A 17261-nucleotide genomic window follows, 5' to 3' on the forward strand; every position below is an offset into this window, starting at 1 on the left:
CTAGCTTGGCAAAATATGTTTACATATTGTTGGTTATTGCAGAGTCTGCAGAATTATCTCTGCAACGGAAAGTGGAAGTAAAAGAAAATGATTTTCGCGGGGTTAATACGAACAACTACAACTATCTCTTCACATTGTAGGAAATTCAACTTCATAAATTCGTAAGTCACTTTTTTGTGCTTTAACAAATGTTGATTTTACGCTAAATTTGTGCAGGATCAGATCGATAAGTGACAGCAAGGCTAATGTAAATGGCGTCAACATTTTCTATGAAAAAGTTGGAAATGGAAATCATCCTGTTTTATTATTCCCGGGAGCATTAGGTAAGCAAGTTACCCAGGTACAAATCGGAAGGTTCATCAATTACGCAGTATCAAAACGTTTTTCATATGATAATGCATTTTGTAATGTTTTTTTGTGTGATATTGTTTATTTGTAATATTTGTAATTTGGTTATATACTATTCCTGCAACAAGGCAGTGCCATCTGTACTAAGATGCATTAAGTTATTCGCCTGCTTGGGATTTATTCCCATAACTTTATTAATATGGTTTCTAAAGGATAGAAGAACTGAGCAGAAGTAATGCCATGCTTACGCATAGCAAGGCGGGATCGCCCCACTGCGAAGAACTGAGCATGTATCTTTACAGGAAGCACAAAGACTGACTTTGAACCCCAGCTGCAGAAACTCAACAGAGATTTATTCACAATAATTGGATTTGACCCAAGAGGTTGCGGAAAATCACGACCACCTGATCGAGATTTTCCTCTTGACTTTTTATACCGGGATGCTGATGATGCTGCTGGATTGATGGAGGTTTGAAATGTTGATTCTAACTTTCTATTGCATAATTTTTTGGTGAAGTGATACTTTTGTGTACATTGAAGATTCACAAGCAATTTGATATCAAAGTTTCTGTTAAAATTTTGAGCCCTTAATAAACAAACTTTTTCACCATTAATTTTCGAATCCATTCTTTCGGTAAAGAATTTATTTGGCTTTAAACCCAATGAAGCGATTTCATTTTAAAGCGATTTCATTAAACTTACTATTCAATCAGTTGATTAAATTTTATTTCTGTAGGTTTTAGGGTTTGGGACGTACTCCATACTTGGTTGGAGTGATGGAGGTAACTCTGCTTGTATCCTTGCTGCTAAATGGCCTGAACGGGTCAAGAAGCTCGTGATTTGGGGAAGCAATTCATATTTTTCTAAACAAGAACTTGAATTGTATCAAGGTACATTTTATGACATGTTAAAATAAATTTGTTGCAATTGCATTGACTACCTTATGTTTCAAATATTGTTTGTGGTTGACAATGTATCTCAAATATTAGCTTTAGGGTCTTATTGGAATATTTTGTCAACAGAATAAAATCTTTAAATGTTTAAAGGGATTAGAGATCTTGACAAATGGAGCGCACGAATGAAACAACCCATGATAGATATTTACGGAGAATCTTATTTCGAAAAAACCTGGCATTCCTGGGTGGATGTTTTTGGTGAAATGGCAAAAAGTGCGGATGAGAACGGTGACACAGATTTGTACAAAAATGTAAATCACCCGAACACCTTATGCCACGTTGGTACATAATGTAAACTCTACGACAGGAGTTGCCTAAAATTAAATCTGAGACCTTGATTGTTCATGGAATGAAAGATGCTTTGGTGCCACAATTCCAAGCTGATCACCTGCACAAACACATCAAGAGTTCCAGGTATTGTTTTGTTGCCATAGCAACCAGTGTGGTTGTTTCATGTGTTTGATTGAAGTGTTGGCAAGTAGTTGAGCAATGTCACAAACCACCGCACTTCTGTCCGTAGCTTAATCAATATTTTGATTTAATCCACAGACTTGAATGTTGGGAAGATGGAAAGCACAATTTACACTTGAAATACTCAGACAAATTCAACCAACTTGTCGAACAATTCCTCACATCTTCTGAACCGTGGTACGTGAACTTTAATCCAACACCCTGTCTTTTCCACATATCTTTTAATTTGCTTTCTTCAGAATTATTGCGTCCTGATCCCTAGTTTACATGAAATTGCACGATTGCCTGTGTGGAACATGGATGGAGTGAACTTGAATTGTGCCAAATATTATGCTTTGTCCAAATGATTTGTGAATTTAACACAATAAATGCTTGCTACTTTGTGGCTGTTTTCTTCTATTCTCAATGTTATCCTCACCTGCATTAATTACTAAACGGTTTGCTTTCTAGTTGAGTGTTGTCGCAATTGTGTCACTTCTTTAGCAGTTTTTGATACTACAATTTGGATATAGCAGTTTATGTATTTTTGCATTATGTCTTTTCAAAAACTAGGCTGTTGCACTCACAAATATATTTTATTACATTCTGTGACTGATTACAGGTTTTTAGAGAGTGCTAAAAAAACTGAAACAATGAGTGGAAAGAAGACATTGGTAAATGGTGTAGAACTGTATTATGAGAAGGCTGGAAATGGAAACCATGCAGTTCTGTTAATTCCTGGCTCATTTGGTGGGTGTTGATGTCTTTGATAAGTAAAAATGATCATTTTGTTGTTTATGATAAGTTTTGATTAAATTTTTTGGGTTGATATTATTTTAGTCAGTTTTTGCAAACAGGCTCATTCTATTGTGCTGTTGATGCTGCCAGGCATTTACAATAGAACTAATCCTATGGTACAATTGAACGAAAAAAATTATCTGAAGTTTTGTCTGTCATGCTGCGAGATTGGTCAGAGTTTAACACCGCAATTAAAACACAACATTTAGCTCATGTATTTTTTGTGTGTAAAGAATCAAACACTTTAAATGTGTATTGTTTTCAACAAATTTAGTTTTATTTATGCAGGCTGTATTGAAACTGACTTTCGACCCCAGATGGAGAAATTCAACAGGGAATTATTCACAGTAGTTTCTTTTGATCCAAGAGGGTATGGAAAGTCCAGACCTCCAGATCGAGACTTTCCACTTGATTATATGTACAGGGATGCTCATGATGGAGCAAAACTCATGCAAGTAGGATTCAAAATATGATTTAGTTTTCTTGACTCCGCATAACTGAACTTATATCTGCAAAATTGAAACAGCAGCAAAAAATATTTTTTCACAGTTTTAATCTGATTATAAAGTGAAAAACGCGTTTCATATCTTTTAAGAACTCCTGTCAATTAAGTGCCTTTTGGGTAATAGGCCTTGTCACGTTATAGCGTGATATACTTCAACATTAAAAAGGTGTAAAATTAAATTTATTTTTTTAGCAATTGGGATTTGAAACATTTTCTGTTCTTGGCTGGAGTGATGGTGGTAATGTCGCTTGCATTCTAGCAGCACAATATCCTGAAAGAGTTAAAAAGCTGGTGATCTGGGGAGCTTACGCTTACGTTGTAAAACATGACATGCAGCGAGTGGAAGGTGTGTGAATTTTTTGTAACTGCAATTAGTCTGCTTAAATTTTTATGGAAATATTTTTGCATCTTTTCAAATAATTGATGTACTTTCCTTGATTTGTTTTGAAGATGCCAGGAATCCAAACAAACAAAATCAGAAAGGGAACGAATCCCTAAAAGATGTCGGCAAACAATCTTATTACGAGAAAATCTGGCTCGGTTGGGCAGATTTTCTTCTCACGATGGCAAAAAATGCTGACGAAAATGGTGAAACTGACTTGTACAGACATGTAGGTCACATTTTAAGTTGAGTGTAAATCATTTATATTTGTGAGAGTTATGTAACCATTGTTTGTTTATTAACTGATTACACTTTCCCTACAGGAGCTACCTCGAATAAAGGCACAGACTCTGGTCATTCATGGGGTCAAAGACAAAAAAACTTTCGAGTTTTACCCAAAATATTTTTGCAAGAACATCAAGGATTCAAAGTAATCATATTATCATCAACAACCTCTCAATTAATATTTAAATGTTATAAATTTGAGCAAAATTGTGTATATGCTGACTTGAGCTTCTGTTAAAATCATGTAAATGCTTTATTTGAATAATTTGAATTGTTTCAAAAAAAGTAGTCAAAAAATTTAAGAACTGACCTTTAAGAGTTATTTGTATTCCTGGACCTGCTTTGAACATCTGAAATATTGTTTTATATTTCATTTTTACTTTTCGGGGGAACTTGATTATTCGTGTTTCGATTTGGTCAGAACATTTGTTCTAAAACAATACATCTTCACCTAAAATTTGTTGACTAAGGTGCAGGCAAATTAATCTTGTGACAACAATTTTTACTCTCCGATTTCACTTTTTTCCCCGCAGGTTAGTTTACTGGGAGGACGGGAAGCACAGTCTTCACCTCCAACATCCAGATAAATTTAATACTCTTGTTGAGGAATTCTTGACATCTCTTGCTAAATTATAAGTGTGCAACACTTTCATGATTTTAATTACGTTGCTAATTGAAGATGTGGGGGCAAGTTATCAGCTAGTTCACCAAAGACCTCAAGTTTTACTCAAACAAAACCTCAAGTTTTATTGAAAAAACCCTCAAGTTTTACTCAAACAAAACCTCAAGTTTTATTCCCCCCCAAAAAAACCTCAAGTTTTACTCAAACAAAACCTCAAGTTTTACTCAAAAAAAAACCTCAAGTTTTATTGAAAAAACCTAAAAGTTTTAAACCTCAAGTTCTGTTTAAATGCAACTTGTATTGCAAGTTCCACAAATTAAAAAGTTAATTGTAAATATTTCTTACATGTTAACCAAATATGATCGCTTGTAATTCAGTTGTGTAATTTGTACTCTTTTTGTCAGTTTCATACGTTTTGTGTCAAAAGAATATGGTATGTTTTCTTGATCATTGCACTGTTTACGCTGTTTCTTCAAAAGTATCTAGTTATAAACAACAGCAACTTATAGTTGTGACATTACCTTCTGTATCTCATTATGCCTTGTTGTATTGTCTCTATAGGGACCTTAAATTTTGAAATCAAATTTATTGTCAAAACGGAAAGTATCATGTAATATTTTTTATCTAACAGCTCCACATTGCCCCCCGGTCATATTTTTTTATTGTTTCTATGCATTTACAAATTAAAACCATCCCAGTAACTGGATTTTAAGTTCAAGAGCTTATGAAGCTCTAAAAATGTTAAATTACCCCTTAAAAGGGAAAATGTTGTGAAACAATGTTCCAGAAAGTTCAAGTTTTTGTGTAATTCGTGTTCTTGCAATAAAACTGAATCTTGTCTTATGTTTTAGGAATTAGGGTTGTGTGTTCGTAACATTATGTAACTGTAATGGAAGGCAATAAGGTATTGGTGAATGGGGTGAACCTTCATTATGTAAAAGTGGGACATGGAAATCACACACTTCTGTTAATACCTGGCTCATTTGGTGAGTTTACTGGTGGTATTTTTTGGCCTTTTTTCTCATTTATTTAAATCAAATTTTACTTGGTATTAAACTTGTAAAGATTTAACTAAATGTGATATGTTGGTTTGCAAAATTTTGTAATAATGCATTAACTTGCCTTGAAATTCGCAACTTTCAACTACTACTGTGTAAAATGTACATATAATATAGGGACCATAGAGACAGACTTTAAGCCACAGCTCGAGAAACTAAATCATGATCTGTTCACTTTGATCGCTTTCGATCCAAGAGGTTATGGAAAGTCCTGTCCCCCGGTTCGAGATTTTCCACTGGATTATTTATACAGAGATGCATATGATGCCGCAGGACTTATGCAGGTTTTCAAACGCATGGTTTTGTGCAAAACCTTTTTGCCTATTGGATAATATATGACAGTTATATTTAAAACATAATGTGTTAAATGTCTATTAATAATTCTAAATACAAATAACTCATTTACAACCTAAATAACTATAAGGGTTACAATAGCTTGTCTATCTTAAGTTTTACCTTTTGTCCAAGCCCAAAAAATCACGAAACGTTGTTGTTTGCTTACTTAAAATCTGCATTACTTCATGTGTATGGCAATACCTTCTATCCAAGAAACTGTACCCTTATTTTCTCATTAGGTGTTAGGGTTTGAGACGTACTCCATACTTGGTTGGAGTGATGGAGGGAACTCTGCTTGTATCCTTGCTGCTAAATGGCCTGAACGGGTCAAGAAGCTCGTGATTTGGGGAACCAATTCATATCTCATAAAACAGGATTTCGTACCATGTAGCGGTAAGTTTGATAATAGTAAGCACTTGCGAAGAACAGGATAAGCAGAGAAATCAGGAATACATATTTTCCCCGTACAGCATTGCCAGTTTCTGATTCAAATAGAATCCTATAACGAAGTTATGAATGTCCAAAAGGTGAAATTTATATTCCTGAATATACCAGGCTGATCCTATATATACAAAGTGCTTCTTGTGTACCATTGCTAACGAAAAGCCTGTAATTGCCAGGTTGGGGTTACAATTGGGGACATGCATAAGATTGATAATAAGCTTTATTTCACCAATGTTTTACTAAACTTGTGTGTTTTGTTCATAAATTAATGAAGATTCAGTTACGGTTTCGCACTAATGATGAACGCAGTATTGGTATTCGAAACGTTTGTGATACTGCAAGGATTTGGTAATTATTGTCATAAATATATGAAAAATAGCCATGATGTTATGTAACCTTAGTAACGACCGGGCTAACCTTGCATTGCACAATGCTAACCAGCAAGTTATTAGCTTTGCCATTTTGCTTTTTCAGCTTTACGAGATTTGAACAATTGGAGCGCCAGAATGAGGAAGTCTATGCTGGATGCTTACCGGAAGGATTATTTTGTATTGATTGTGAATCGTTGGGTTGATTGTTATGAAGAAATGGAAAAATTATTGGATGAGAATGGCGAAACGGACTTGTACAGAAATGTATGTTGTGTTCTAACATATGGTAACAATAGAAATGATTTCTTCACGGAAAATGGCTAAATGGCAACCCTGTTTGTTATCAGGGCCAATTTGAAAAAGTCATTTTTAGGCATATCTTTAGGAAAGGACATTTAGAATAATTATATTATCATTACATCAGGTAGTTTGGCGAAAATAACAAAAAAATTTGGTAAATTTGGAGCTAACAATTTTCTTGGGGCAGACCCTTTTAGCTGGATTGAATTAAATCGTTCAAGCGTAACAGGCCTGATTGTGATGTAAAAAATCATTCTGTTTCCATTTTATGTCACATATTTGCCAGAGCAGTAAATTTATTTATTTCTGTGTTAAACAGGAGTTACCGAAGATTTCTTGCAACACTTTAATTATTCATGGATCAAAAGATGCCTTGGTTCCAACTTTTCATGCTGAATACATAAACAAACACATCAAAAACACCAAGTGAGGATTTTAACCTGTGTTGGAGTGCGGTGTGTTTGAAATCTATTTTACCTCATTGTTTTCTACAGGCTGGTGGTTTGGGACGATGGAAAACACAATATTCACTTGAGATTCGCCGACAAATTTAATTCATTAGTTGAACAATTTCTCACCACTTCCAAACTTTAACTTTAAAATTTCTATGGTTTTCGTTGTGTATAATTCTGACACCAAGCAATTACCAAGAGTTATGCAATTTTAAGAACATCTTGGTAACTTTTTTTGTTATTTCAAACGTATTTTTATGCAACATATGCAATATGCGTGACAACTTCAAAGTGTTTCCGGGACGCTTAACATTGCAACATCGTTATTAAAAGAGCCGGAATGTTTTTTTGATAATGTTGCGAATTGGTAGCTAAAGTAGACATTGTAGTCTCCTTGTCGCGCACGTGTCTGCACATTGCTGCTTTATTTCTCTTCAATAGCTGCATAGTTGTGGAACGTTTTGCTTCTGCATCCATCTGTGCTCCGGTGCAATCGATGCAGTCAGTGATGAACACAGGTGGTATCTAAAGCACTGATTCCCAACCTTTTTGTGGTTGCGTACCACGTGGAAGTAAAACAATTTCGATGCCACCTGGTTGAGTGTTACAAAGTAACCTAGGGGATGAAGTAACAAACATTTTGAGATCACTGACGAATTTTTGAAATTCGAACTATATCCACAAATTACGGGAAAGTGCTCGCGTACCACCGGTTGGAAAACACTGTTCTAAAGCTTCTGTTCAGCATTGCAGCTTTCTGTACTCAAAGCTATGAAAAAATTGCTTATCAATGTCAAACTGTTGCTTCACATAGCTGTATTTAAGCTACCAGAATTGTTCAGGCCGAATGACTGAAAAATCGTTGGCAAAATAAATTACATGTTACTTTGTGCCAGATGGACTGTTTTTTTTGAAAATCGTTTTTTTTTTGCTTGCTGGTTTTAGCCTGGCAGCGCCACTGTTTCCTATTCTAATACAGTTTCATTAAAACTTCCATTGTGTTGCACACGAAATCTTGACTCGCGTCGTCTGCCCAAACAACGTTATATCCCTGTAGTTTCACGTCGAGGGCAACCTTTGACTATTGTGATTCCAGCGCCGCGAGTGGCATTGGTTAACACTCAAAGCTGCTTAAAAACACAAATGCAATCAATGCAATTCATTTACAACTTTGTTTTGAACACGAAGGATATAAACGTACATCACGAAAGTATTGAAACCAGTGCATGGTTTACCTTAATCTTGATTTTTAGTGAAACAGATCTTGTAGCGTTACGATAATAGACAGTCCAATAATATCAGACACCAGAAGTTGGTGATTTTGAATAGTTTTGTTCTGGATTTCGAATCGAAAAGATCGAACCAGCGCCAAGCGACTCTGTTGCCGCCAACGTTGTGTGACTGCTTTGTTTAAACGGAAGGAAAGAAGTATTTGCCACAAAACGCGGGTGTCTGTGGTTTTGTTTCAGTAGCTTCAACGCGAGTGCCGGTATACGACGTAAGGGCTGTTTGAGTTTATGGATCAAGTCAAGTCGGTTTAGGGGTTGTCGTTTGTTTAATGGCTTGCTGAACAAAGAGAAACTGTGGAGGGAGACAACACGCAGACAGGAAAGACTCATTAGTTAAGACACTGTAACAAAGCGAGCCAATCTCATTCAGTCCTGTTTTTGACTGTAGGTTGTTGTTTTTGTATCTGCTTCAGGTTAGCGTTGTGACGTGTGATAAATAACGTAACCACTGGGGTCTATTTAACCTCGAAGTTTATTTGTGACGTAATGTTGTGAGGAGATTTCTGATGTGTTTCAGACTTGCTCGGTGGTGACAATGGATCAAGAATGCAAAGACACGATAATTGATAAAGGCTCTGAGGAGGTTGTGCAACCGACCAAGTTGTATCGCAGGAGGTGGTTGATTCTTGGCCTGTTTTGTTTGTATTCCGGCACCAACGCTTTTCAATGGATCCAGTACAGCATCATAAGCAACATTACAACACGGTAGGGGAAATACATTGAAGCAGTTTAACAGCGTATTTGAATAATGTTTTTATTACCAGTGCTATACTATAGGACTCTGGGTTTGAGATTTAAAATAAACTGGTAGTACTTTAAACATGTGCAACTAAGCATAACGAGATGTGATGCGGAACGAGCGATACGTTTAGTGAAGTTTTGGTCTGTGGGAATACGGTATCCCATCCTGTATTTCGCGGATGTAATCATTCGTTATTGCTGATGACGCGTTTGAACCCATTTAAAGATTGGGTTTAAAAGTAGTTTATTTCCCAAATCAAACGTTTCATGAAAGTAACTTGATACCGTAACAGTGTGTACACCCCGTCTGCAGCTCTCAATAGCTTGATACCAGTTTCCTCATAAAATTTGGGAAAAATTGTCGTGCGTGTTGAATAGTAAAAATGTCGTATCTGGTAACTAACGCTTGAGAACGACCAGGCTTATTTCGATTACAGGATTTTTGTACTTACGTCACGTTACACTTGTTTCGTAACAATGCAATATGTTTGGTAACAATACCACGTGTTAGGTAATAATGCTCCATGTTTGGAAACAATGGTTAGTTCTAGGTATAATGTGCTTATTCGCTGAACGGTAACATAAGTGCTAACAGTTTTTTTTTTATTTGGATTGCGTTTATTTAGCCATCTAAACAGACAAATTTATCTTGGGTGGGGATCCCAAACGATGATGCCATTAAGTTTTCAGCACTACGTAACCGTTCAGTTAAATGCTGTTGTTTGATAGTGACTCGAAACACAAATTTCTTCCCAAATAATTGATTGCGGTTTAAAATTAAACGACTTATACTGGTACCGACGTCTTCGAACCACTTTTGCCACCAGCATCTACGGCAAAATTGACAACTACATGTTAATCGTTGGCGTCCAATCTTCGAACAAAGAATACTAGTAAGATCGATGTGAAAGTTGCAAGATTGGCGTGACCGATACGTTAGGCTTAATTAAGTTATCGAAGTAATTCAATTTATAGACTTTTGCAGATAACAATAGCGTTGGTCTGTTCGTGGTACTGTATACCGGTAACTCAACATTTATTCACGCCGTCCGTGTCGAACAGTGGTGTCGCGTGTCGAACACTTAGAATGGAGAAAAAGGCATAAATCGACACCCTAACTGTGTTATTTCTGTTAAGATTATCCCAGAAGTAGAAAATACACTCAGGAATGAGATTTATAATTGTGTATTGGAAATTACATGTCTACGATAAGGGCGGGAGTTGATATCATTAACCGCTTGGAAACGACAAAGGTGTTAGCAATATAGTGAGCGTGGTAACCACACAATGACGTACTAACTGCAGAAAGTTAATATTTGATCCCATCCTTGCAACTACCACAAAGCCGACAAAACCGATGTAATGCTATTTGCATTGGAGCCCGCATAATTGGACTTTACGTCGTAAGTGGACTCCAAAAAGAGTTTTTGTAATTTCCCGTAAATCAATTAGATTTCCTGACTGCGTGGACAACCGTAATGTTTTCATCGGTGTCTATATTGTATTTTATTTCCTTTGTTTATTGTCCACGCGCGTGGTAGTTTTTTACACAATATACAAATTATCCAATTTAATTCAGCAATAACCAAGCTCCCGCAAAATTTTGACAACCAACTTTAATTAATCAGCCGAGAAATTCGATCCCTTTTTTTCGCGGAACGTCAGACAAATGAAAATAAATTCGCCATTTTCCGAGTTATTTGATCGCGTCCGTTATATTCAAATGTCAACTCAACGACGCAGTGTTATTTGAAGGCAGTCACATTACTGCTATGAAGCCACATATACCATAAGAAAACAAAATCACATTACTGCTCCTTACATCACAATGTAATCGATGCAGACATGCCAGTTAGTTCATACACTGGTGGTGAATGCAGGTGTTTTTGTGACTTCTGCTCAGCATGTCAAGCATTTTCACTTTGGCTTTCTACACAATGAATCCTCACTTGACAAAAATTGTGTACTTTCCGACTCGATTAAACTCAAAAGGTATATCCTAAAGGTGCAAACAGTTTAGAAGTGGATAACAATTAAGAGAAAAGTCAAGCTAATCATTATAAGCAAACGTCTGAACATTGCTGTGTTCATCATCAATGCTGTTAAGTTTTTGCTGTGCTTGTCTCTGCATTCGCTTGCCCGCTTTCGTAGACGCTTAGTCGCAACTCAGCAAATCAGTAAGCTTACAGCACTGATGATGAACACAGCAGTGTTTGAAACGTTACCTTATAATGATCTAACAAGTTTTCTTTTGCCAGAAGAGCTTTTAATTACAAATAGTATGCCTGGCAGCGTTAGCAACAAACTTATAATGATTAGTTTTGGCTTTGCTATACACCAAGGTTTATCCCATATGCTGTACTTGTACTTTTGAAGGTTCTACGGAGTCGAAATCACCACCACTGATTGGCTGTCGATGGTTTACATGCTCGTGTACATCCCCCTCATATTCCCTGTCACGTGGTTACTCGACACAAAGGGATTTCGCGTCGTCGCGATTCTCGGTTCCTCTTTGAACGCCCTGGGAGCGATAATCAAGATCGCCTCTGCCGAACCTCATCTCTTCGCCGTGACGATGCTTGGACAGACTGTGTGCTCCATTGCGCAGGTAAAGAATAAGTCGGTGTTTATCAAGCTGACCAATCACCAATGGTGTGAAGGGGAGGGAACGGGTCGTTGTACGGGGGGTCAGTCCACACACTGATTGCGTTATGTAAGAATTCAGTGTAAATGGTTTTCGCCATTTGCGTGTTTTATGGATGAGCAGGCGCCGCGTGGTTCCTTGAATATTACTTAGGGGTCACAAGGCATAAAAGGTTGAGAAGCAGTGAATTTGGTTAAATTAATTGGACGAATTGTTTGCATTTTATCCACATACTTTCTTCTCACAAAACTTCCGAACCCGGGCGAATTCTTCACAGAAACCTGGCAGGAAACAATCTTTCAAACCAGATGTCGCGGAAATTCGTGATTTCCGAATTGCGTATATCTTGTAATATGTGGCACGGGGCACATGTCAAAGATTGAAAATTTAGATTGAAAACATACGGTTGTGGCACCAGAACACAGACTTCACTTCGATCATTTTAGACGCTTTGTCCCTGGTTGTCATGGAAACTCTAATATTTCGTATTTTCAGGTTTTCATCCTTGGGATGCCTTCGAAAGTGGCTGCAACCTGGTTTGGTCCGAAAGAAGTTTCGACGGCTTGTGCGATCGCCGTGTTTGGAAACCAGGTGACTTTTATTATAAATCAACTTATTTCCAGTGCGTGAAACCTGTTGAACGATCCTTGCGGAGTTAAGCGTATAAGTTATGGCATTTTATCCAAGCAAATGTGATGCAGAGATTACAAGCCCTATTAATCCCGTCTCAGACATTGTGGACTCTGAGCTTTCCAGTCCAACTGCAACGAAATGCATACTACTTGCATTTTTGATTTGCATTCCCATAAATTTAGAAGAAACACATCAGTATAAATGATAGAGAACCCCAGAAATTACCAAACCTCTGCAACCAACCAACGCTGCCCTACTTTGAGACCCACTCGTGTGGAACCAACTATTTCACACAATAACCAATAGAGTTAATTTTGTGTTTATCTTGAGATGCAACAGTGCACCTATGATGTGACTTACAACGATAAATATATAAGCAAGACTTCCACGGACTGCACTGATGAGAAATATTAGGTCGAAACAGTGGCTCTGTCTGCAGCTCACTACATTTTACATAAGTTTAGCGTAAAAACAATGATTTAACCCACAGTGGTAATTTGTAATCCCCGTTATATGATTTATATCTCCCAGCTCGGCGTGGCTATTGGTTTCCTCCTCCCGCCCCAAATAGTCCCGGATGTAGACGACTTGGAAGTTGTGGCGGTTAACCTGAGGTACATGTTTATCGGGACGGCCGCGATAACGACTGCGCTCGCTGTGCTAGTTGCCATATGTAAGTACCTTGTTGTAAAACCTCTTGGAATCTCGTTGTATTTACTGCTGTGGTTTTTCCATACGAGTCCTGGGTGTGTTAAGAGGTTCTATGTATTATGTTCACTGGCACATACTTGTTAACATTTGTTGGCAATTGCGAAAAACTTTGCCCAAGTTCGTAGGAAAGGTAATGCAAAATATGTAATTGTTTTTTAAGACTTTTGAGCGCTTCAAACTGGAATTAGGGTTGACATTAAATTTACATATACGTCCTTAGGGTGCTCTATGCAAACTTGACTGATCGGTTGACGTAAAAACCTTTATGTTGACCCCCTGACCCCGGTTGCACGCAAGAATTTATTTTCTTTCCACAAACTTGACCCACCCACAGTTCGGGGGGAATCACCGGAAACGATACAGACATGTGTAATTTTCCCGCTTTTTTTCAGTTTTTAAGAAACAACCTCCACTCCCACCGAGCAGGGCTCAAGCCAACTTTCTGTTGAAGCAAAGCGCCAAAGAGGAATCTTATCTCCAATCCATTAGGAAACTATTGTTCAGTCTTCCGTCTTTCCTTCTTATTATAACCTATGGTATGATTAGTGGGTAAACCCCCATCTAACGTTGTTGGTGACCGAACTTTAAAGTAGTTTAAACGAACTGTGCGTGCTTAGGTTTTGTATGTATTGAAATACCTTGGACATACTCGAAGCAGGTTTAAATGCCAGCACAATATGTTAAGATTTGTAATGTGCATGATTCCACGTCATTCGCAGTACACTGCATGATGACGTCACACGAAAGAAATTAAGCAAATATTTATTAATCAGTGGAGATTTGTTTGGCGTTCATATCCAAATGTTTAACTATATGTTAGCGTGCTAATTCGTGATGTGTGCTTTTAACTCCATCTTATCACCCACAGGAGTGAACACAGGGTCGTTTTACGCGATTTCGACTCTTCTAAACCAAGAGATCCTCGATTCCTATCCGGTAAGCTTCACGCTTGGGTGATTCATGTCACGAATGCCTGCTTTCTGTTGTGTAAATTGTAAGTTGCTTACCTCGTATTTGACGCGGTCCACGGTCAACACTCGGTAATTGTTAAGGATTGGTTGTCAAATGCATAGTAGCCAAACCCGATTTTTGCCTCAAAATTAGTGAAGTTTGTGACGACCGATTTTGTATTTTAATATTGATTCTTTTGTAATTGATTCTGGGAATCATCCCCTTCTCTGTTGAATTTGCTGTCACGATTTCCATTTCTTATGCTTTATACCATAATACGTTGATTACTGCTGGCTAAAATCAGTCAGCTTTCTCAATCAAGACAAACACATTCCAAGACCATGTTTATTACAGCGGAAGTATTTGTCTTAAGTAAGGAAGCTGACGGATTTAACTACGGAAATAAACGTCTCCATGCTGTTTGTGATCAAGGTCAAAAATTTGTGGTGGGTTAAAGTCGAAACCTCCAAATGGTTTCACTAACATTTTGTATCTCACAAAAATTTTACTTTATTACCTGACAGCAAACCGCTGTGGTAGCTCGGTTGTCACCAAGCAGGAAGTTGCGGAAAATATTTGTCGTGCGACCGCAATGCAAACACTTCTTAGTTCATAAGAACGAAGGACCTTCCATGCGTGGGGAGGCCCATATTTCACTGGCAAACATGTTTTCAAGGAATTTGTTTGCAGAATAAAGTTGTCGACGCCGGGCAGATCGGTCTATCTATGGTTGTGGTAGGGGTGGTTGGATCCATTATTTGGGGAATCTGGCTCGATCGTACCAGAACTTACAAGTAACAGTTACATAACATAGCTAAATTGCTTTATTTGCTTAAAAATATTTTGTTTAAAGAATGTATCATTTACATTACAATAATTGTCCATTCGCCGATTCTTCAAGCATTATCCTTTCATAGTAAAACGCACTAAGACATCATTACTACATTAACACGTCTGTCCAAGCGGGTGGTGATAACAGACTTTTAAAAACCTTCAAAACCTACAATGTAACTGCTACAAAATTCATTGAGCATGATTGTATATACAATTGGAACGTCTGAAAATTGAATTTCGAAGCAGTTTCATTGGCTATATTGTTTGTCTTGAAGAAATACGAAGCTGTGTGTGATGTTTCATAATATTGAAATTCTGTTGTTTCGCAGGAAAACCACTGTAACAGTTTATTTCCTCACTCTTTTATCTATGGCCGCATACACAGCTACCTTGAGTCTCGGTCACCTCTGGATTGTTTACGTCACAAGCAGTCTTTTGGGGTAAGTCTGGTTAAAAAGTCCGGAGGTCAAGAGTTCGAGTCCCACTAGGTTCAACATTTTAAAACTGTAACTTGGGACTAAGGCCCAACATTAAACGTTCCTGGAAGCAATGAAATAATAATATTCACGGCTGAATCTCATTTTTCCGGAAAAAAATTCTCAAAAACTTCACGCATGACAGCAGGGTGTTTACTGTTAGATTTACAATGACCGGATACCTCCCGATTGGATTCGAATTCGCAGCGGAAATTACGTATCCGATATCAGAAGGAAGTTCTTCCGGTTTGGTTAACGCATCAGCGCAGGTAAATTCCTCTCAAGTATAAAAAATGACGTTCTATGAAGTTTGTTCAGTATCCGTAAACTGGAACGTAAAGTCTTCGTGTACTACACTTCCAAACCGTTCCGTATGCAAAATGGGGGATTGTAAGTTTTAAATAAAAAGCATTAAAAATATTGTAATGGGAAAAACAAAGAGGTTTGGTTTGACACAATTCCTTAGTCGCTGTTGACGTTTTGCGAAAGTTAAACTTAGTACTATAATTACAGCACACTTCTCCGCTTATCCCGAAATTCATCTGAAGTTAGTAAGACACAATTTGCTGTGTAAATAACTTGGGTACAGGTCAATATTTGCACCAACATGGACTTTTCAGTGTATTTGTTAATTGTATAGACGTTCGGCATCATATTCACAATATGCATGGGTCAGTTAATTCCTGCTGTTTCCGTCCTGGGGGCCAACATTTTTCTCTGCGCTGCACTTCTGCTTGGAGCTATCGTCACAGGTGAGTTCAGTGTAACTTTAAACGCTGGTGAAAAAGGAACTAATTCAGAGTATATTAAACTATATGGAGAAATTTGGCATTTTACAAAGTTTTTAGTGTCTCTGATTGCCGGAGCGTGACTTTTGTGTATAGAAAATATAGAAATGTTAAGTCACACTTACTTTACAGTCACCATATCTGAGGATCTCAAACGTCAAAGAGAAAATCAGAAAATGTTCGATCAACTGAAAACTAATGAAATTTGATGAAAGTTTGAGCAAAAAAGCACTGTGTCTAGTACATGGTTTTGTGTTGCAACATTTCATATGCTTTTCATACGACTTTCTGAAACGCTTTGCTGTGAAACAAATTTATTCCGATATGTGTTTATGTCAAAACTGCGGAGCTTGGATCAGCAACGTTTCTTCGTGCAGTTTTTCCCGAAGATTTCATTTTTCCTTTCTGGACGAGAGAGATTCTCTTCCGATTCATTCAAAGTAATGCTCTGTACGATTATTCTCAAACAATATTTTTGTTGTCCATTCCTGTGGTGCCATTTCGCTGTTTTGTTTTAAACTATCGCCATAGCAACTATACAAATGCTTATGCAAACGGTTGAGTGTTTTTGTCAAAATAAACGGAGAAAAATTCTGATATCTGAAAATACAGTAAATAGTCACACCAAAACAACTTTGCAATTGGACCTCGACAACAGAAACTATATAGTTGTGTTGGATATATTTAAAGAAAAATCACCAGTTAATTTACAGTGTCTAAGCTACGGCAAATTTTTTTCCAGTTTTGCACACTTGGCAGTATTCATAGAAATCTTGTTAATTGTTTATTTTGTGTTATGCTTGACTGGTTGAAAATTTTCGTTACGCGTGACTAGTTTAACAAACATCAGCAAGTTTACGACAAAATAACATCCATTGTTCAGAGTC

At 37.3% G+C, this 17261-nt stretch overlaps 3 protein-coding genes across 6 annotated transcripts; all 3 read left to right on the forward strand.

Moving 5' to 3' along the window:
* Window positions 1–22: 22 nt before the first annotated feature.
* On the forward strand, window positions 23–5118 carry LOC145914768 (uncharacterized). Of its 2 annotated transcripts, none has more exons than XR_014403397.1 (13): window positions 23–161; window positions 217–323; window positions 651–817; window positions 1085–1238; window positions 1395–1555; window positions 1612–1718; window positions 1854–1952; window positions 2377–2504; window positions 2841–3007; window positions 3250–3403; window positions 3508–3668; window positions 3763–4194; window positions 4258–4314. XR_014403397.1 is itself a non-coding variant. In XM_083002606.1 (13 exons), exons 1-13 carry the CDS (start codon window positions 88–90, stop codon window positions 4358–4360), a joined length of 1689 nt encoding a protein of 562 aa, XP_082858732.1. In that variant the 5' UTR covers window positions 23–87; the 3' UTR covers window positions 4361–5118. The 2 variants fall into 2 exon arrangements, 1 of the variants encoding a protein (XP_082858732.1); XM_083002606.1 differs by having other exon boundaries at window positions 3763–3869; window positions 4258–5118.
* Window positions 5119–5195: 77 nt separating this feature from the next.
* Window positions 5196–8203, forward strand: LOC145914769 (serine hydrolase BPHL-like). Its single transcript, XM_083002607.1, has 6 exons — window positions 5196–5332; window positions 5522–5688; window positions 5980–6133; window positions 6659–6819; window positions 7175–7281; window positions 7350–8203. The coding sequence occupies exons 1-6, from the start codon at window positions 5236–5238 to the stop codon at window positions 7447–7449; spliced, it is 786 nt and encodes a 261-aa protein (XP_082858733.1). The 5' UTR covers window positions 5196–5235; the 3' UTR covers window positions 7450–8203.
* Window positions 8204–8807: 604 nt separating this feature from the next.
* On the forward strand, window positions 8808–16955 carry LOC145913459 (choline/ethanolamine transporter flvcr2b-like). 3 transcript variants are annotated; one of them, XM_083001114.1, is made up of 12 exons: window positions 8808–9009; window positions 9114–9301; window positions 11714–11945; window positions 12477–12572; window positions 13146–13287; window positions 13718–13861; window positions 14194–14261; window positions 14967–15070; window positions 15440–15550; window positions 15750–15855; window positions 16227–16338; window positions 16507–16955. In XM_083001114.1, the coding sequence occupies exons 2-12, from the start codon at window positions 9132–9134 to the stop codon at window positions 16581–16583; spliced, it is 1362 nt and encodes a 453-aa protein (XP_082857240.1). In that variant the 5' UTR covers window positions 8808–9009; window positions 9114–9131; the 3' UTR covers window positions 16584–16955. The 3 variants fall into 3 exon arrangements, with proteins under 3 accessions (XP_082857240.1, XP_082857239.1, XP_082857241.1); XM_083001113.1 differs by having other exon boundaries at window positions 8808–8980; XM_083001115.1 differs by lacking the exons at window positions 8808–9009; window positions 9114–9301 and adding an exon at window positions 10440–10740.
* The last annotated feature ends 306 nt before the right edge of the window (window positions 16956–17261 follow it).

Source organism: Ascidia mentula, chromosome 9 (assembly GCF_947561715.1).
Source record: "Ascidia mentula chromosome 9, kaAscMent1.1, whole genome shotgun sequence".
Taxonomy (NCBI): Eukaryota; Metazoa; Chordata; class Ascidiacea; order Phlebobranchia; family Ascidiidae; genus Ascidia; species Ascidia mentula.